The 21,273-nt window shown below is 46.0% G+C and overlaps 1 protein-coding gene across 1 annotated transcript; it reads left to right on the top strand.

Annotated features, from left to right (window-relative positions):
- Positions 1-4,834: 4,834 nt before the first annotated feature.
- MSRB2 (methionine sulfoxide reductase B2) lies at positions 4,835-17,338 on the top strand (the record flags this gene model as incomplete). Its single annotated transcript, XM_080579495.1, is given in 7 exon segments — positions 4,835-8,490; positions 9,785-9,855; positions 14,009-14,087; positions 14,091-14,123; positions 14,127-14,174; positions 16,486-16,577; positions 17,326-17,338. Coding segments are annotated over 7 exon segments (441 nt in total). The 5' UTR covers positions 4,835-8,385.
- Positions 17,339-21,273: the final 3,935 nt, after the last annotated feature.

Genomic DNA, 21,273 nt, shown 5'->3' with positions numbered 1-21,273 from the left:
CGGAGCACCCAGCAGGGGCTGTTTTCACCCCGTCTTCCAGCAACCCTCACGCGTGGTCTGTGCTGGATGAGCCAGCAGTGTGCCCTGGTGGCCAGGAAGGCCAGTGGGATCCTGGCGTGCATAAAAAGGAGCGTGGCCAGCAGGTCAAGGGAGGTGATCCTCCCCCTCTACTCTGCCCTGGTCAGGCCTCACCTGGAGTACTGTGTCCAGATCTGGGCTCCCCGGTACAAAAAAGACAGGGATCTCCTGGAAAGAGTCCAGCGGAGGGCCACAAAGATGATACGGGGCCTGGAGCATCTTCCCTGTGAGGAAAGGCTGAGACCTGGGTCTGTTCAGTCTTGAGAGGAGAAGACTGAGAATGGATCTTATTAATGTTTACAAATATCTTAAGTGTGGGAGACAGAGGGATTTGGCCAGCCTCTTTTCAGTGGTTTGTGGGGACAGGACAAGGGGCAATGGCCACAAAATGGATCACAGGAAGCTCTGCACCAACATGCAGAAGAACTTCTTCACAGTGAGGGTGACAGAGCTCTGGAACAGGCTGCCCAGAGAGGTTGTGGGGTCTCCTTCTCTGGAGATATTCAAGGCCCATCTGGATGCTTACCTGGGCAACCTGCTCTAGGGAACCTGCTTTGGCAGGGGGGTTGGACCCGATGATCTCTGGAGGTCCCTTCCAACCCCTATAATTCTGTGATTCTGTGATCTTGCCAGTGTATTTAAGACAGGTAGCAGGCTGGAAAATCTTACCTCCCTGAGCTGGGCCACGCTGGCCAAAGGCCTATTCTAGACCAAGAAACAACAAAAGGAGATGGCCTTAGATTGTCTCGCTGTTTTCTGATATTACTTTCTTGTGTTAATCCCTGTCCTTCTACAGATTCCTTCCTATATACAGCACTTCCTACTTATAAAAGTACTGGGGGGAGAGGGGAAGGAACAAAAAATATAATCACCGTGAGGTGTATTAATTTCAACTTTTTAATTTCAACTTCTCTAAACAAGATGATTTTAGTGACTGATTTTGAAAGATGAGGCCTTAAAGGCCAAAAGGATATTCAGGAGTCAAAAGGATTTTCGAAATGTCAAGTCATTAATTTTAATTGTCATTAGGGAACAAATTATGAGAGGATATAGATGTAGTTCTGCTCCATGTCCCAAGATGTCGGAGATTTTGGTAATGACATCTACAGTTGGAAAACTAGAGTAAGCTCTGACGAATAAGCATGTTGACACATAGTATATCTGTGCTGCTGCTGTGCAGAAGAATCACGCACCGAGTCCCGATTTCTTTCCATTACACTTTTTGCTGTTGACTTCCGATATAAATGAGTTTAATCCTAGATCTGCTTGCTATGAATAGGAGCTGCGGTACCAAAAAGAGAGTTAGAGGTCTCCAGGTTGGCCTTTGGGTATAAAAAAACAAGTCAGGGGCCATAATACTAGAGATTGGGTGAGCTTAGAGATATTCAGGTATTAAATCCCTTTGGGAATTCCAAACAGGACAGCTGAGTATAAGGAATTAACTGGGGCTGGGGCTTTGCAGCGCTGGCCCAAGTGTTGCATTGAGTGCTAATAGCTCATGGCACTTTGCACAAGCCCCATGCTCATGTAGCATGTGGTATGCTTCAAAAGCAGAGGTAACACAACATACGGGGTGTGCTCAGGTGTGGGGCGCCCTCATCACAGCCAGACCTCCGAGCCAGAAATCTGTGGTCGTTCACTCGGGGTCAGCCTGCAGCTTTGGTTACTGTGGGGCAGGGGAGGGACAAGAAAGGGGCCACCACAATTCAGCGTGCTGCTGCCACAGGGGAAATACACTAGCAAACACAAGCCAGATTCCTGCTCATTTTTGGTACTGATATGCCTCTGAACACTAGGTATGCTTGAAAGGTGTCTCTGCTTGCCACTCGAAAATTAAAGCAACGCATGCCAATGAACATGCCGGTGCTGCCCGACCTGCTAGTACTTTTCCTGGCCTGCGCTGCTGGATTGGCAACAGCATGGTGTGGAAAGGTCTGTGTAAGGCCTTCTGGAGCCTGCTCTGCCCTTTCTACCCTACCCCTACATAACAAATATGGGCCAGAACATTTCCAGCAGCACCACCAGCTCAGTACACTCTGCCTTTTAAAAGGCTCTACCAAGCTGGAGCTTGAAGTCCCCATAGCATCAGCTGCAAGCCCTGCCAGCAGGAAAGGGCTGCGACTCTTATCCTGGGGGCAACGAGATATCAGGAGGTATTTTTAATTTCACCCATTTTCATGATAGCAATTAGAGCTGAGGAGGTGCTCCAATAAAACTCCACAGCCAAACTTTGTTCGACACATTCCCCAGCATTGGGTTCCCTTTCCTTCATGTTTGTTTGCCACGGGAGCATCACATTAGCAGCATATTTACGTATAGCAACTTTGAATAAGTAATAATAATTTATATCCTAAAATTTAAGTTAAAAGGTCGTGAAATGGAAAAACAGCTCGTTCCTGGAGGACAGAAGGATAGTTTTTACCAACAAATACCTGGTGAACATTTTGGAGACCAAAGATGATAATAAAATCTCAACGTACTGCCGAAAGAATAAGCTTAAGGAAAGCAAATCGCAGTAGGCAGGCCAGCCCTGCATGCTGTACGTCTGTGAATCCCTCAGGCAATCCTTCTAATTAGAGTGACCTCTTGCACTGCTCCCACCCTGCAACGTTCCTTATTTCTCAAATAACATATGCATTTGAGAAAATTGCAATCTGGTTTTAGATAACTGGGGAATGAATGAATGAATAAATAAACAAATAAAAAGCCTCCAAAACCCCAGGTGCCAAATGATCCATTCTGACATACTTCCCCCCACCTCTCCCCCTCCCCACTGCCCATCTACTCTACGATGGCCCCATTCACTGCTCCATAGCTCTCACTCCAGTGGGGCAGTGAGGGACCCCAGCCTCTGCCCAGCCTCAGGGCCAAGGTACCCAGCTGAGAGCTCATTCAAGTGCTCCATCACATTCCCCCGTGGGCCGCTGACAGCTCCCAGGGCTGCTCGAGCTGCTGCAGACCCAGGGCAGACTGTGTCACTCTGGGAAGCGGGTCTGGTGGCAGCAGGATGAGCCCTATAGGAGATGGGGGACCAAGGCATCACCACGCTGCCCCTTGAGCTGTTCAATTGCATCAATTTTTTCCGTAGATTTCCAGAGGGCAAAGGAAGACAGACACTGCCAGAATTGAGCTCACAGCTAAAGCATTACCGCTGCTGCCTGCTCGCAGCAGCACTACGACAGGGTTGCGGGTAACTCTTGGTGAAGAACACTCGGCCCCACTTTCTGCCTCTCCTCCAGCCCGGCAGCATTACATGAGATGAGCTGCCGGCACTAAACTGGCGGATGACTCTGCCAGACATGCCTTCGCCGGAGCGAAAGGGCTGTTTGTGCACTGAGATGGAGGAAATGCAGAATTTTAGGAGATTTTTAGGCTTCTCCTGATCAGAAAATGCATTAAAACCACACCTTTAGGGGCCCATCTGAGAGAGAAAGAAAGAAGGTTCGTGACTGCACTTTCGTGAATCCCAGATTTTCGATATACCTAAGATGAATGAGCTGGAACCAAACCTGCTCTGGTAAGCCCAGTTCCTCAGGACCTCCCACTTGCTGGGAAGGAGGCAAACTGTTGTTGGGGAAAGCTACTGAAGGGAGAGCCATTCCCCCCGCCGGAGTGTGGAGCATAACGTACCCCACTCCTAAATCATTTATATTTTACTTTTTTATGATGCAACCGTGAATTAGCTCTTTCTGCATTTGTGATTAGAGGGTAGAACAGATGGTCAGGGCTTAGTTCAGGGTGATAAATCCATTCAGATAACCTACAGGAAGCTGCCGCGGCGGCGGTTGCTGCCAAATAATTGCTCGTTCGATGCTTTGTTCAGGCTCTGGGCGCTGGGTAGAAGGAAAGCTGCCACAGTTCTTCGCTGCCTTGAGGTACAGGGGATAAGAAATAACACAGACAGGTTTGGGGAATGTGTTATTTCTGTCCACGTGACTCAAGCAACTCTCATGATATGATACGGGGCATGCAAGGGGAAGCCCAGGGAAATGGCCTGGAGTTGTTGCTTCCCAGCTGATGCCTGGCATAGGGCACGTCTGCTTTCAGAGAGGATGAAGTTTGGCTGAACAGGGGGCCTTACTGCAAGGAGTAGCTCCAAAATATCCATTGCACTTTGAATTCACGTCCTCACTCATTTTGCAAGAAACTTCTCACTGCATTTAACATCCTCGAATAACCTCGGCTGGGCAGGACCTCTGGAGAGCACTTGGTCAAAGCCAGCCCAAGCATTTGTCATGGTGGGCCAAATTCCAGCCTCAGACTCCAGCAGAAGGCTCCTCCTTAAGCTTCTCCACAGGTATGAACTATTTTTTTTTCTCTAAAAACAGAGGTCAGAATAATTAGGTATGCTTTAGCATGTGATGAGCAAAAAGATATATTAAGCTGCAAACCAAATAGGCAGAGCAGTTGTGTGTTTCTGATGATGGCGTTGACCTAAATCACTTCAGGCTGCTCTGCAGAAGAAGCTCAGCAGGATCCATGGGTCAGCTTCAGGGGGTTTTGGATCTGTGTAAGTCTCCGTGCCTCCAGCAACCGGCGTTACCTTTTCCATGATGCTTCAGCACTTCTGCTGCTGGGCCCAGCTGGAGCCCAGGGTAAAGATGCACAAAGCAACTCCAAAATATTTTTTGCTGAAATCCCTTTCCAGCATTGGAAGCCAGCACTGGAACATTACCGCGTGTCTTTGGAGAGCATTTGTGTGTGGAAACAGCACCTGCATGTACCAGGAGCTCAGTTTATGTCATCTGAGCAGGTAGAGGCACGCTGTGGAGTTGTAGCAAGGCTGTTAGGGGAAATGCAAGACTACCGAGGATGGATGTGGAGCTCCTCTGGCCACCTCCTGCAAAAGCAGGGAGGATTTCTGTGGGGAAGCCAGAGGCAGGCACAGATAGAGCCTACCCACCGAATACTCACGCTGGTCCGTCTTCTTCCTTCTCCTGGGAGCTGGGCGTGCAGCACCACTACCAGTGACAGGTCCAAGCCACATCCTTGTATGCCGAGCTCCCAAAGCTTTCAATGGGAACGTCCCCTAGGAGGGGACGTGCATTAGGTATGACAAGATGAGCAGAGGAAAACTGAGTACATACAGACATATAAAATAAAAACGCCGCCATTTCAGTATTTTTTCCATATGTAGTAACATCGAGAGGCTTTATTAACACAAGCTGCCTAAACAGAGGTTTGAATTCGAGAAGGGCTCATTTGATTTCCGCACCTCACCGCTTCCTGCCTGACTGCTCAGTATCTGCCGGCGTAGGCACGATGTGATGCTCTGCCTGTCCTCAGAGCTGTCAGTCAAGGCAGAGCCTGGGCTGGGAAATGGTGAGAGCCTGAATAAATATTAGCAGAATAGCCTGGACCGTGACCGCTTCCCTCCCACCCGCGCCTCCGCCCGCCTACACACGCGGTGCTGGGGCTTCATGCACGGGGTGACTGCAGGGAAGGCAGGGAGGGGGCTGCTCCCCCTGCACACCTCTGGCAAGGAGCTCTGCTCGGAGCAGCGACCCTTCCCCGTAGCAGCTCCTGCCGATGACATTTTTTAACAATAAACCAGCCGAATTACAATTCGGGGAGAATTTACTTTAAAATTTGCATACTGTAGCTAGGGGAGACTTTCAACTGCTTCCCCTTGTGCATACAGGGAGGGGGGGAAAAAAGGAGGAAAATTAAGTAACAGCCTAATTGGCTTTTATAACAGTCTATGGGGAGAAATGCAGGCCTGTTCTCTGCCTAGCTACGAAGCTTGGTATGTGCTGTAACCATGGGAGGCAATATTACAGGCATGACAGGACAATGATTTTGTTTTTCAGCACTGAAGATCAGAAAAATGAAACACCTCCAACCGGGGAGGGAGGGGGCTGTTTTCCACTCGAGGAAGACTTGTCGCAGAGGCTGGGAGGATGGCAGGTCGGGCTTTTGTTGGAGGCACGGGGCTGGTGAGGTGGCCGAGGAGCTGGCCTGCTGCTGCCTCTGCACACCTGCACCCCACGTGTGCCAAAAGCAGCTGGGGGGCATCGAGGTGCAGCAGCGCAGTGGCCTGCAGCATCCCTGCTCGGGGGTCAGGAACGCCACACCATGGCAGAGGGTAACTCAGCATTAAGTGTGAGCCCTCAAACGTGGGCTACAGACGTTGGTGTCAGCTGGATTTGCCTGTCCCACTCCTGTGCTTTTTGCAGTCAAGGAGCAGCTTGCAACGAGATGGGCAATGAGGTAGAGGAGGCGTCTATGGCTGATGAACCCAAAGCTTTCTGCTCCTGCTGCTGCCCTGCCTGCACGCCCCATGCACAGCGCGCCTCTACAGAAGAGGACAGAGCGACTGCTCCACCTGGTTTCGTCTCTTGCTGCCTCAAAATTGCTGTGTTTTGGAGTAGCAACAGTGACAGACGGCTGTAAGGAAGATATTCACAGTCCATTTTTTATTGAATTTTGTCTTTTTTAAAAAAAAAAAAACACAACAACCAGCAGTTAAATCAATGTCAATTACATTAAAACATGCAAGTTGCAGGACTAATCTCTTTCTCTTACTGTTCTTCATTTTCTGGATACTTAAGGGAGAGCTGCATTGATTACCTGCTCTGCCTCAGCAGCAGGCATAGCCTAGGGACGCGGCCGGCCCGGCAGCAGCACCGGTGCCTGCCAATGCTCCTTGTCCCCAGGCCATTTGGGGAGCGTCACATTGGGTCCCCCACCTCCAAAGCCTCCCTACCATGTTCCAGTTCCCTCCTCAACTAAATTACTGCGGCAGGGATTAACTGGAAGGGTTTGGAGAGATCTTCCCCAAGTGGCAAAATGTTGCCCAGGAGAGGGGGGGAGAGGCGCTGTGCCCTGCCAGCCCCTAGGGCTCAGCCTCTCCTCCGTGTCCAGCAGCACTTTCCCCCCAGCCTGGAATTGTTGTCCTAGGACTTGCAGGCGTCACATCTCCAGCATTTTTATCACGGTACTCTGGCTTCACTGCACCGTGTCTTATTATACAGAACAAAGCCATTAATCACCTGCGTGCCCCCCTCCCTGCCGCTGCAGACAGCAGAGGCGATCATCCCGGAGCCTTCCTGCCATCCATCTCGCGGTGCGCGGCGTCACGGGGCTGAGCAGGGTGCTCGATGACAGCCGTGGCGCTGCCCACGCCGTGCGCTGGATGTCCTCGGCTGCTGCTGAGCTCAGCACCTTAGACACGCGGCTGCTGCAATGAAAAGGGTGTGCACGCACAGGGCCGATCACACAATATTTTTTGGCTTTGGTTTAGAATTCGTGCTAGAAGAATTAGACTAAAAACAAAGTTACCTTGTATTAAATGATATTATTGGCTTTGTTATCCTGCAACCAGAATATTTCGTTCTGTATCATACAGTATTAACTACCTAATCAGAAATGAAGCTATCAGAAAAAGCAGACAACGGCATCAAGGCTTAAACTGGCAAAAGCACTTATATTTGGGTCTACCTTTTAAGGACTGGAGGCCAAATTAAACTGTGGGTACTGCTACAGGTGTATTTATAGGGAAAGGCAAAGCAGCTGCGGCTGCAAATCTCGCCCTGTAAACAAGCAGCCACTTAGATGTCCAGATAGCACATCACCCTTGCAATTACTCGATCGATACAACTAAGAGTAATGCATGTAACATGCATTTAGGAGAGAAGAAACACGAGTGTTTCTGCATGCAAATACTGGCCTTGCTCTCCTTAAGAACAATCCATAACAGCCACGGATAAATGCCTCGGCAGGATTTCTTTTTCCCTTGCACAAATTAGCGTACGCGCTGCAGTTTCTGGCTGCAGTGCTAATTCAATTTGAAACCCGTGGCAGTGAGAAGCGATTGACACCTGCCAGGCTCGTTGTTTTGAACACCCCACCTCTGGCACAACACAGGAGATTTTTCCCCAAGGTTTAGGCTGTGCTGATGGTGGATGAGCATGGAGGTAAGCCTCAGTCTTCTGGCACACACCTGGTTGAAGAATCTGTGAAACCAATTTATTCCATTCATTGTTTTTCAGCCAATCCATTAATTCTTGCCTGATCATGAATCCGCTGCTTGGTGTGTACAGACCGATAGCAGGTGTTGCTGGAGGTTTGTGCTGTGGTGGGTAACCTCTGCCAGGCTGCTGCGTGTCCCCCCGTGTAACCATGTCCCCCTTTCCCTAGGGCTGTGGCTGCTGCTCTCCCACTGTGCCCCTGCCACCCCTGAGGCCTGCAGAAGCTGCTGGTCTTTGATAGCCCCTAAATTAACTGTGAGGGCTTCCAAGGGGTAAACTGCCAGACCCCACGATAAATATTCTCGTTCTTTATCTGATTGAAGATGTGGGGTCTCTGATGAAACAAGCTGGAGCAACTGCTGCTACAGGCTGGGGAAAAAAATCAATAAATAAACTGACTCCAGAACGTTTCTATGTTACAAGAGAAAAGGGAACAGAGCTAGTAACCAAAGCACAGCTGGTGAGGACCACAGAAAAACTTGTTTCGGGGAGTTGCTGTCATGCGGTTTCTTCACAGGCTTTCCGCTGCCGTCCTGGGGCTGGGAGTGAGACGTGTGGCACTGACACAGGTGTGCCTGGTTCTCAGCCCGGTGGGTTCGGAAGTAGCATGTTCTTCCTTCTCTGGAGCTGTTAGAGCAGGTCCAGAGGAGGGTCACAAGGATGATCAGAGGGCTGGAGCACCTCTCCTATGAAGACAGGCTGAGGGAGCTGGGGTTGTTCAGCCTGGAGAAGAGAAGGCCCCAGGGAGACCTTATAGCGGCCTGCCAGTGCGTAAAGGGGGCCTGCAGGAAAGCTGGGGAGGGACTCTTTGTCAGGGGGTGTAGGGTTAGGACAGGGGGTAGTGGTTTTATACTAAAAGAGGGGAGAGTGTGGTGAGGCACTGGCACAGGCTGCCCAGAGAAGCTGTGGATGCCCCATCCCTGGAGGTGCTCAAGGCCAGGCTGGATGGGGCTTTGGGCAACCTGGTCTGGTGGGAGGTGTCCCTGCCCATGGCAGGGCGTTGGAGCCGGTTGATCTTTAAGGCCCCTTCCAACCCAAACCATTCTGTGATTCTATGATTTTTTCATTACTATTTTTTTTTTCTTCCTGGGGATACAGTAGGCCCTTCCAGAGGGAAGGGCCTGTACTGTTGTCCTTTTCTTTAACCATATGCAGGTTAGGCATGCCGTGTTCAGGATGCGGGTTTTCCCTCGTCTGGCAGCGCCCCGCTCACCTCCTCTTGCTCTCCAGTGCGGCCCTGGGGGAGTGCAGGCCTTCTCCAGCCCGGAGCCTGCAGCTCTGCACAGAAAGTGTGCACCGTGGGATGAAACCATGCGAGCTGCGCCCAGGTCCTTATCTCAACAGCAAGGATCCTCATTCCAGACCGTGCAGGGAGGACGAGGTCCCTCTGCAGAGCAACTTTGAAGTTGTGGAGCCCCGTACCGAAGGCTCACCCTTTGGGATCCTGTGTGTTTTGCAAGTTCCTCGGAGGTCGTGACTCCAGCGCTGGTACCTGGGTGATTTATGTGTCTGACTGCTCTCGAAGTTTCTGGGGGCAGGGAGTAGTCTTCGCTATTAATCCAAAGGCATCCTCCCCTTCGTTTCTTTGGGCTTCTAATGTTTGTTCTTCAAAGCCCCCCTGTGAAGCCTTCTTTTTATGGTTTTTCTCCTGTTTTGAATCTGATTCCTACATGCTTGTTCCAGATGGTGAGCTTTTAAAGATCTACAATATTAACTTTTTCATCCCTTTTTAGAAGCCATTTAGTGGGATCTATCTGAACAATGCAGAACCAGGAAGGTACTGCTGTGTGTGCTACCCCCTGTTCAGGTAACGTCCTTCAGATTTCACAGCATCCCGAAAAACGTCCCGACTGTGCCAGGAGGTGCAGCGTCTGTTTGGGAGGAATGCAAAGCTCAGTTAGGAGAGAAGAACAGTTCTTTGGTGCTGGAGTGGGAGTGCTTTGTGTGGCTCTTCCAGGACACTTGCAGTGCTATAGGTACCTGCCATGCCTTCTTCTTGAGCATTTAAGTTCTCCAGTGGCCAGCAGAGCTGTTGCATTTGGGTCTGCATTTCTCTCTGGTTGACAATAATTATCCGTTTAAGAAGTCCTTAAGGCATGGGTTGCCACAAAATACTTTGTGCTGAGTATCACCGTGTGCTTGCTCTGGTCTGGTGCTCTTCTGTAGCCATCTCCTGGCATGCAGAACACCACCAGCCGTTGGTCTGCCCCAGCACAGCTCTTGTCATGGTCTCATTGCCAGGTCCCTTGTGCTGGAGCTGAGACCCCCCCTCTCCGCCCCCACTCCCTTCTTGTTCCCTAAATTAAATTCCACTATTTTTGCCTTTTTAGCTTCCTCTACTTTTAAAACCCTGGCTGTGAATAACTCTGCCATTAACCTCTGTGCTCTTTACAATACTATATATTCTGCAACTTCATTGAAGTCTGAGTAAAAGGAAATAGAGTGCCTCAGAGTAGGACATGCAGACGGTGTTCTGTTCTCTGTAACCGAACCAGAAAGGACAGTTCCTCATTTTTGATCTAGAAAATAGCCTTTATACCTTTCCAACTGAGAGTCCAACGGAATACGGCTGATACACCTTTTTTTTGTGTGTGTGATCTTTTTTATGAATACTTTAAAGGATGCATCACAGATCAGAATTTCAAGTGGAACGCTGAGGGACAAGATACCTGCAAAATAAGAGGGGGGGAAACTGTATTAAAATGGCTGTATTAAAAAATAAACTTAAACTAAGCAATTAATTGGTAAAATTGGAGATAACTGTAAACAGTTAGTTTTCCTTTGGTCGAGCACAGAAAACCGTTGTTATACATATGAATATTTGCTGTAATGTCTGTTTTTCTTTAGGAGCTTGGTAATAAACATTTTTTTTTTTTTGATTTCAGAAGCTGGTGCAGCATTGCAGAATATTCTAAGGAGAAATACAAAACCAAAAAATACCTGTGGAAAATTCAGATTAATTAGAGAAATTTAAAATTATTCAGCTGTGGAAGAGTTCCTTCAATACCTTCAAATGTTCCTTCAATTTAAGCATTCTTTGTGTTAGACAATGGATATTGACAGGCAGACATGAAGAGAGGTGAGCGCTGAAGGGAATTGCTTCTGCTGCTAAACTAATAACAAAACAACAATATAACCAAACAGTCATGCTGCTTTTTGTAATATCCAGCTCTCAGAGAATATAGGTACTTTTGTTTAAAGCATAAAATAATGCAAACCCTTAAAGACTGATACTGGGGGGGGGGGGGGGGGGGGGTAGGAAGCAACAAAAAAGCAACAACAACAAAAAAAAAGAAAAAAAAAGAAAGAAAAAAACCTTTTAAGGAAATGGAAAATGATTAAATGTGCAAAATGGTCAGAAAATACTTTTTTCCATGAATGTATTATGTTGTGAAGGACACTAACAATCACAGAGGAAAAAAATAAAAAGGTGTTTGATAAGAGATTCATTCATCACATTTATTTCCCAGTGCATTAAAAATGTCCTTTCTTTTTCAAATGCATTAGGTCATTAGCTACAGGTAAATGTAAGGCATTTCCTCCTCTCTTTCAAAGTATACATGGTTGTGTATATATTTATGCCATAATTTATTACCGTCTGCTACCAAATATTCATTTGAAAGAGTTAGAAATACATGCAACAAACCCCTAACCATTATAGATAGCAAATTGTGGTGGTTTAATGAAATCTTAAACCCTCAGCGAACCATAAACCTACAGCTGAGATTCATACAGCAAAAAGCACTTTTTAGAATTATCTGGATTCCATCCAGGACGACTGAAATAGGGATCAAAGTAAATGACATGTGCTGGTGGAATGGTGTGTCGAAGGCTAATCTAATGCATATGTTTAGGGAAAGTCCATTTATCCATAAATTAAGTGGTGAAATACTTCAAAGGACAAATATGATCTTGAACAGCAATATTTTGGGGTACTAAAATGTTTCTATTAGGGAATCTAAGTGATATTACTGTTAGTAAAACCACACAGAGACCATTTCTGTGGAGAGCTGGTTTAACAGCTCAGAAGATTGATCCTTTAGCAGTGGAAAACATCTACATTAAATTCAAGTATTGTGGGCGGCATGTAAGGGACAGAGTCAGTCAGGGTCAGAAGCAAAACCCACACAGTGTTACAGTAGAAAGACCCCTCCTGGCTCTGCGGAGTTTCAGGGAGGAACCTGGTACGTCTTCCCCATGTCTGGATGAGCAGAAGGATCCTCGTGTCTGTAAACAAAGAATTCCTGTTGAAATCTGTTGAAAATAGAAAGGAGATTGCACAAGTATATGTCAGGGACATTCAGAAGTGCTCTATGGGCATTTGTGCTCACCCAGGTGACTCTCTGGGGGCATGTGCCTGGCAGGAATGGTGTTTGAGAGGTTTTGTGGCATGGATGGCAGAGAGCTGAAAAGAAACGGGCCTGGACCTCTAGGTACCCTCTCATGAGAAAGTACAATCCGCAGGGTGTGTTTGCTTTGGTGCTGCCTGCCTCTGTGTCCTATTTCTCCCTGGTTTTATGGAGGGGGAGGAGGTAGGAGAGCATTTCTCACCTGTCTTCATGGATTAACGTAACAGACGGAGCAACAGCCCACGCAAACACTAGCCTTTGGTCATTCTCTGTTTGCAAATCCTCTTTTGTCTCCATAGTTACACTGCTCCAAGAAAGCCACGTACAGTTAATTATAAAATATATTCTGAAGCTGTAATACTGATTTTCAGGTTGGATTTTTTTTATTTAAGCTTTTGGGCCATCTTGTTTATCATGTCTCTCTAAAATGTATGGCAAGAAAGATTCTCAGATTTTTCTTCGTGGTATTAATATCGCACCAAAATACACATGGCTCTTTTCACTAGATATTTTGCTTTAAATCATACATCGAATAATATAATCATCGCCTTAATGACGGCAAGGCTCATGGCTGGTGTCGGTGCCCCCGTCCACCACTAGGTGCCAGTAAGAGCCTTGCGTTTGTGGAAGGGGGACGGAGGCTGAACATGGGCAACCTGGTTTATCCTAATAGTAACAAGGAAAGCATCACATAACCAGAAAGCCCTGTACTGTGAGGTTTTTAAACTTTATAATACCGCACTGAATAGAATCATGGTATATCCCGAGTTGGAAAGGACCCACATGCGAGTCTGCCTTCATTTCTGTCTCAGAGTCAGTCTAAGTCACACTATGCTAGTGAGAAGTGAAGAAGAATTCTTCACTTGTAATTCCTGGGATGTTCACATTTCTATGTGTTAAAACCCCAAAATATTTTCTGATCCTATTTACAACACGCTCTAGGTTTTATGCAACTAAGGAGTGCTGGTAATCCTGTGTATTAAGAGGAGGCACCCACAAGGGAACAACCTATCGTACTTTTTCTGACGGCTGTGATCATCTCTTGGGAAAAGCAGATCTTTGTGCTGTCGTTAATTTTTCATTGGTTGATTGAAGTTTTGAGCGAGGCTCTCTCTGGTTGATTTACCAGCCTGCTTGGCTGACTGTGGGGCTTTGCTGACTGCATGCAGAAGCCACCATCACCCAAGAAGCTGCTTTGGTGGGCCAACTCAGCCCTTTTCCATACTCATTCTGGTTTTGTCTTACATTTAATTTCTTCTTGTAAACTCTGCTCTCTGAGGTTGTGTTGTATTGTGCCAGGCCTTAAACTATAGCTTTACAGGTGTAGTTTAGCTATCAATGTGTCTAGTTAGTGGAAACCACTTTTTTTACAAGCTTTATAAAGTGCCAGACTATTGTTGAAATAGAAATGGGGAGGCAAAAGCTCCCATTGTGGGCAGATCAAGAATTCCCTTTGGAAAAAAGGTTCTAGCACAGTTTGGTGCCAGTGAGAAAATGTCTACAGTGCCAAATATTATTAATAGTACTACAAGAGAAGGATGAGGAAAGAAGCTGGTGTTCTTATTAAAAACAGATGTTTTTGTTATATCTCTGTTCTTAATTAACATAAAGATCTGTTTTCCGCTATGGTTCAGAAAAGAAGTATGGTTCTGGGACTGGAGGGCCATCGTTTTCCAAGGCTTATGGTACTTGAGACAAAGACGAAAGTAATACCAATACCATGAGATGACCAGATAGCTCACTGAAATCAGCTAGAACTGGAGATGTTTGCAAACAGGTATGTTAATTTTGGTGGTGATACCCAGGGACCCAAATCTTAACAGATAGGTTTTCTTTGCGTCAATGTATAAATCTACCTAAATACAGAGAATTGCGGTATCACTGGAAACCTTCAGTCTCACTTCTTGGTATGAAATACATGAGTAGAGTTCTAGGTAACAAGTACATATGGTTGGTTTTGGATGAAGAAAATGATGTGACTGGGGAGAGTGTAGTTATTCCATTATAGCTAAGGGCTGGAATTTGGACTGATAATTTATTCAGAGGCCCTCAAGTGAATTGCAGTGTGTGCCAACAGACAACAGAAGGTACTCTGAGATTTAGTCCACCCATTCGCCCAGTCACAGGGTCACTGCTTCCTAATTCAGACCTACTGAATGTTTCCTTAAGCCATTCATAAATTCCGCAGTGATGGAGACTCCACATCCTCACTGGGTAATGAGGTGCAATGCTCAGGTCTTCCTACTGCTGGTCAGGCACTGGGGAAAAAAACTAGGTTTGCTTTGCAGCAGTGTGAGCTTACGACTATTTACCCTGAACAGCAGTGGTGCTCCCTGCATCCTCACAAGCTGCCTTCCAGGGGTTCTCTTCCTTCAGAGAAGTTTCCCTTCCATGGCCACTGCTTTGACTCCCTCAGTCATCCCTCTCCTAGACTAGAAATGGCCAGTCCCTTCAGTCATTCCCATTTATGTGGTGTTTTTTTTTTGTTTGTTTGTTTGTTTGTTTTCAAGGGCTGATCCTCTAGCAGCTCTGTTTTGCACTCCTTCCAATCAATCCTGTCTCCTAAAGTAAAGCACAAAGCTGGACATCGTGCAGCAGCTGGGCCTAAGCTGCCTGAGCGATTAGAGGTTGTGTCTAATGTTCCTGTCTTATGCACTTCACCTTTTCACAGCCCATGACCCACACTTGTACTGTGACCTGCTGTAACATCCAGATGCTTTTCTAAAGAACTGACACCCCAGCCATTTCTTCCCAATACTAAAACTCCACTCTTTATCACTTCTGTTAAGGTGTAAACATATGCAATTGTGTTTAATGAATTGCATCAAACATCAGACAACCTTCCAACTTTATAATGAACCCCTGACAGCTATTCGGGGTCTGATTTTTTTTCCCATTGATAATTTTGGCAGAAGGGTGGGGGGGGATCCTCAGTTGACCTGTGAGAGGCAACTACAGCAACTGTCTCAATTAACTTGTAATTTTCATTATATATTGAGACTTTTAGATCCTCCCATTTTTTTCCTATACTTTCTGGCATTAAAATATTTTGAATTTGTCTTCTGGGATATGTTTGTTTGGGGTCCGACATTTACCCGCTGGCCACAAGTGATTACTTCTGAATGTATTTCTAGTCTTACCTCTCCCAAAGACTCTCCCACCCACCCATCTCGCCAGTGGATTCATCTTCATCCAGGACAGCACAGTAGGTACCAGCATAACACTACGTTCAAGTGACTGTATGAAGTATCATTGCTACCAAGTGTAACAAATGATACTACAGCCCTCCTTTATAAACATGTAACCAGTTCCTTGTATTGTGTTGTGTGTTCCCTTACACGTTATCATCGCCAGTTGTGTATCTACCCTTTACCTTCTCATGTGTTAGCCTCTGTGTTTTATGTGGTGTCCATGATCGGGCTCCACACCGTCGTTAATACCACACATTTGGTTCATGCTGCCTTATCTTTAAATGCTCCTCATGGGCACTTCTGGTCTGTCTACCTCCTGTGTTCGGTGCCAGAGGTCTTTGTGTAGGTCTCCATTACCCATGCTGTCCACTGCCTACCTGTTAATAAGCCATGCTCCTCACCTCCTTCAGGTGCACTGATGTGAATATTACTCTAAAAAGATACACTTTTAGGTCCTTAGAGCATGCTTTGATTAACTGCATACAGATCTTTGAATTGATCACAAACCGACCCATCCCCCAAGGGGTTTATCTTTCCCATCCTTTCCAGTCTATTTATATGTTCAGTGTCCGTCGTACAGAGAAAGACCTTCAGACACTCTCCGTATCTGCTTTGCTCTCCTTCTTGGAAGATCATCCTGTCACTGCGATCTGTGAACTGAGGGTTTTTCCTGTGAGTCATACTCTGGTTGTGAATTCATCCTCTGAAAGAAGGAGGTCCTTTTGGGAATGTTTGTATGGCTGACGAGGAGAGGTGAAGGAGCTGGCTCTCTCCCCCTTCCACCTCCAGTGCTCAGCCTCAATCATGGAGTACCTCCGTAGAAACTACAACACCGTCTTCTTGAGGCTGGAGGGAGATGTGTGCCTGGGAAGCTGAAGATGGTTGTTTCTCTTGCAGTGCGATGGCCATCTAGGCCACGTCTTTGATGATGGTCCCACTTCAGAGGGTCTGTACCAACAGTGTTTCGTTAAGCTTCAGACTGAGCTCAGGTCAGTAAGAAGTGGATCTCTGTGGCTCATAGATCTTCTTGTCACTGCTCATACAACAGGATTGTGAAAAACATGCTTTTAACACAGAACTCAAATTTTTGTAGCTATGCAGTTGCAACTTTGCTTTCTAGTTATTATTGGGGTTGATAAAATACACATTTTTATGACAGCTCTTTGGCAGCATGCCTTTTCATGGTTAGTGTGATGTACGCATTGATCTGTTTATTGTATTTTTTTTATTAAAAAAATACTATGCAATAGTTCACATTCATAAATATCATCATTAACTGTCTGGAGAAGGTTCAAGTGAAATGCTTTCCTAAACTGTACTTTGCCTATGCTAAACTGTAGTTGTGGCACCCAGGAACACGACAGATCATGCCAGAGCTTTTACTTCTATAAAATCATTAAATCTTCCTAAATAGAACAAAAATAACATGAACATCCAAATCAGTTTTGAGGCTTATTTTCCCTTGATGCAAGAGACCTTTACCCAAGTCAATGACTTTTCTGGGAACCCATAAAAGCCAAAGTCCTAAAGGAGACCCTAATTAAAACTGTTCCGGGAAATGGAACCAGTGGAGACATGGAGTCTTTCTTCTTTTAAATCAATGACTTTGATTCTCTGTCCAATAGCAGAGATGAAGTAGACTTTGGTCTAGGGACTTCCTTTTACAGAAATAATACTATAATAATATAATGATCTGTGTAATATCTCCAGACTTCTGTTATCACTTGTGTGTTTCAGAATCCGAAAATAAAAAGAAAAAAAAATAATGTGAAGTTTTCTGTATTTGAGGGAAAAAAGCAACATCAAAAAACATGTTCAGTAAAGTGATCCTTTTGTTGAAAACATGCCTAGTCTGGTCTTCCTTGTACGAGTTTGTAAATACTTTTGAATTCCTCCAAGCATTATCACCATGGTTTTCTGTAACAGGAAAATAAATCATATGTTTGTTAAAATGAGCTTTCCTGCTTTCAGATTTATTTATTTATTTTTCAGAGAAAATAATCTCCGAGTCAGAACATCAGCTTCATGAAACCGGCTGGGTTTAAATGCCTCCCTGCTGAGAGTTACCAGGCAACATCTCATTTGGCTTCACCTGTAACAGGCTGTTTCCATTCTCCCTGGTTCGGTTGCCTCAGTAATAAAAAGGGTGTGTTCATTTACTTAGACTTCTGTGGCCCAGTGTATTCTTAAAAGTGTTCAATGTCTTTAGAAAGCAGAGCTCTATTACTTTTGCTCTTAATCTTGTGTCTCAGAGCTTTGCAGTTTTTCATTCTCCTGGTGCTTTCTAGGGGAGAACTCTACAATTTCATAACTCTAATACGAACATCATATGGGCACTGTTATAACCACAGCCAGCCTAAAACAGAATTGCACAGAGGTCCTCAGAGGTGTGAAGCAGTGCAAATAGATGCTGCTACTGGTCTGATGTAGTGTTGGAGACGGTGAGGGTTACGTTGTCATCAGAGCTAGCTGGACTCCTGTGTTCAGCCAGGTGCTGGTAGACCAGACAGCACCTGCCCAAGTGTGGAGATTTTGGGTGGGATACCAAGCTAGAGTGCTCTTTGTGTCTGCAGATAGCAGCTTGGAGTGGAGCTGGATACCTGCTGTCACTTGTCAATGTGGAGTTTCACTTCATCTGGGTGGGTTTACATCAGGGTGGTGACAGTGGTTTTAAATGTCCCTACGCTTTCCTTAAGACATGCACAGTCATTTTGTGAAGAAAAGGGTTCTTTTTTAGATCAACATAAGTAGAACGGGAACTAGCAAAATAAATGTTTCTTACCTGTCTCCGCAGATACTAGATCTCACTGACACCTTCTGAGGATGAAAGAGTGAATGCCACAGACTTGCATGCAAACTGCACTCAGTTTAGCACCTGGGATGTGAACGGTTGGCAGAGACCACCTCCCAGTGAGCAGACAAGTTAGTAACTATTACTGCGTGGAGAAGCTTGCCTGAGCCCAGAGAGCACTTAGCTTTCACCTCCGAACATCGTGGTAGGCAACTGGCTGTTTGAGCTAGGCAGCTGGTGCCTCCTTTCCCATACGGCTAAATGGCCAAAAAATGAGGAAAGAGTCCTGTAAGGCTTGGGTTTTGACTGTGCATCCTTAACTGCAGGTATGTAAGTACGTGCACAAACCATATCTTCAAGAAGAGCACCTGGCCTGCAGTATTTTGGTATGTCACCAAACAAGGAGCATAAAGCATAATTTTACTGCCCCAGGAAGATACCTTATTCTGCTTATTCATGTGGAAATAGTGGGGAAAAAAAAATAAGTTTTCACTTCCACTATGTGTATAGGAGTAATGGCACATCACCTTTTAGTGTGGCCGTGTCTTGCAGTTTGGAGGAGCTACACTAATAAGTATTTGAATACCTCACCCTTTATGCTTCACCATACCTCTAAATGTGTTTAGATGTCTGCATGTATCTATGTGTATATATCAGTAAAAGAATAGGGAAAATACTTTTTCTTTGTAAGGAGGGTCACCTATTAAACCACATCCATACAAATAAATGATGCAGGATTCAGCAGAGAAAAATGGAGGCGGTAAGTAAGGGAGGAATGAGTGGATGAAATGAGTACAATGTTCTTGAATTAGCGCTCCTGACTTGTTGTCACTTGTTGCTCCTGACTTGATGCTGTTATTTTTTTTGTGTGTGTGCGCGTGTGTGTGGTTTTCTTTTTTTGTTTTGTTTTGTTTTTCTTTGGCAATGTCTGACTCTTACATCCCCTGCTGTATCAGTGGTTGGAACTGGTTGCACAGCGATCTTGAGTAGTGTTCTGGACATAAGAAAGGGATTTCTTAAATGATCCACCTTTTTGTTACATTATCACTTGCAAAAATTGATCTGGATCAAATGGATTACTCTTCACTAGTCCTTTATAAAATGTCATAGAATCACAGAATGGTTTGGGTTGGAAGGGACCTTAAAGCCCATCCAGTTCCAACCCCCTGCCATGGGCAGGGACACCTCCCACCGGACCAGGTTGCCCAAAGCCCCATCCAGCCTGGCCTTGAGCACCTCCAGGGATGGGGCATCCACAGCTTCTCTGGGCAGCCTGGGCCAGGGCTTCTCACAGCTCTCTGAGTAAAGAATTTCTTCCCAAAATCTAATATAAATCTCTTGTCTTTTAAATTAAAACCATTACCCTTGTCCTATCACTCCACCCCCTGACAAAGAGTCCCTCCCCAGCTTTCCTGTAGGCCCTTTAGGCACTGGCAGGCCGCTGTAAGTTCTCCCTGGGCCCTTCTCTTCTTCAGGCTGAACAACCCCAACTCTCTCAGCCTGTCTTCGTAGGAGAGGTGCTCCAGCCCTCTGATCATCCTCGTGGCCCTCCTCTGGACCTGCTCTAACAGCTCCACATCCTTCTGGTGCTGGGGGCCCCACAGCTGAACGCAGCACTCCAGGTGGGGTCTCACAAGAGCAGAGCAGAGGGGCAGAATCCCCTCCCTCACCCTGCTGGCCACGCTGCTTTTGGTGCAGCCCAGGATCCAGTTGGCTTTCTGGGCTGCAAGCGCATGTTGCCGGCTCATGTTGAGCTTCTCATCAGCCAATACCCCCAGGTCCTTCTCCTCAGGACTTCTCTCAATCCATTCTCCATCCAGCCTGCATTTGTGCTTGGGATTGCCCTGACCCAGATGCAGGACCTTTTGCTTGGCCTTGTTGAACATCATGAGGTTCTCAGGGGCTCACCTCTCAGGTCCCTCTGGATGGCATCCCTTTCCTCCTGCGTGTCCTATTTGACAACCTTGTTTTCTGTTGTTTCTCTTGCAGAGCAGGATGAGTGACCATGTTCTTTTAGGTACAGGACAATTCATTTAAGCAGAGCAGTATTGTTAGGCTAAATTAGGTACTGGCCTACGCTCTTCCACTAACATCTGCTTCTGGAAGTCTAAGGCCAATTTTTATTTAAATATATTTTTATTTTATCTTGGGCTGCCAAAACTAAAAAGGAGATCCATTCGAGAATCTGCATGGCCACTGGATTACCCTGCCTCTCTCTGGCCTCCTCTCTAAAATTTACGTCTCTCAGTATGCACACACAGCACATCTAAGCAACTGGTGTACTCTGACCGATGGGATTACACCAGCCATAATGGTCCCACTGTTACCTGTTGCTTCATGCATCTGCCAGGAGAATCCATGTGATATTTTCCACCATGTATTTGAGCTTATTTCCCACAAAGACGTATTTACACAAACTAATTTTATGTCTATGAACAGAGCTGTTGGCCTTAATGGTCTCATCCCCATGTGATGTCAACCGTTGGACTTTCAAGACCTCTGACCCCAAGCTCTTTGGGGTGAGAACTTAATTTTCTTCTGTGCTTGTGGTACCGACCACAGCAGGACAGACCCAGCTAAAGGCCCAAAGTGTTTTGATAGCATGAATGAATGATAATAATGGAAGATGCTATTAAAGACTGTCAAATCAAAGCTACAAGAGTTGCTTTGTGCATCTGCAGACTTTGTTCCACCATAGCAAATAAAGAACAGTTGCTTCTCTGATATGAATATACTCTACCAGGTGATTTTAAGTCAGTGTTCCATTCTCTACATGTGAGAAGTCTTTCAACATTGCTATTTCGTTAATTAGTTTCAACGATGATAATTTTTCTCCCATTGTGTTTTAAATAACCTTTTTGCATACCCTAATTTATGTTTCTACATAATTCTGA

The sequence above is a fragment of the Anser brachyrhynchus genome (assembly GCF_964034855.1).
Source record: "Anser brachyrhynchus genome assembly, chromosome: 2".
Taxonomy (NCBI): domain Eukaryota; kingdom Metazoa; phylum Chordata; class Aves; order Anseriformes; family Anatidae; genus Anser; species Anser brachyrhynchus.
The sequence above is the reverse complement of the archived record's forward strand: the minus strand, read 5'-3'. Positions and strand labels throughout refer to the sequence as shown.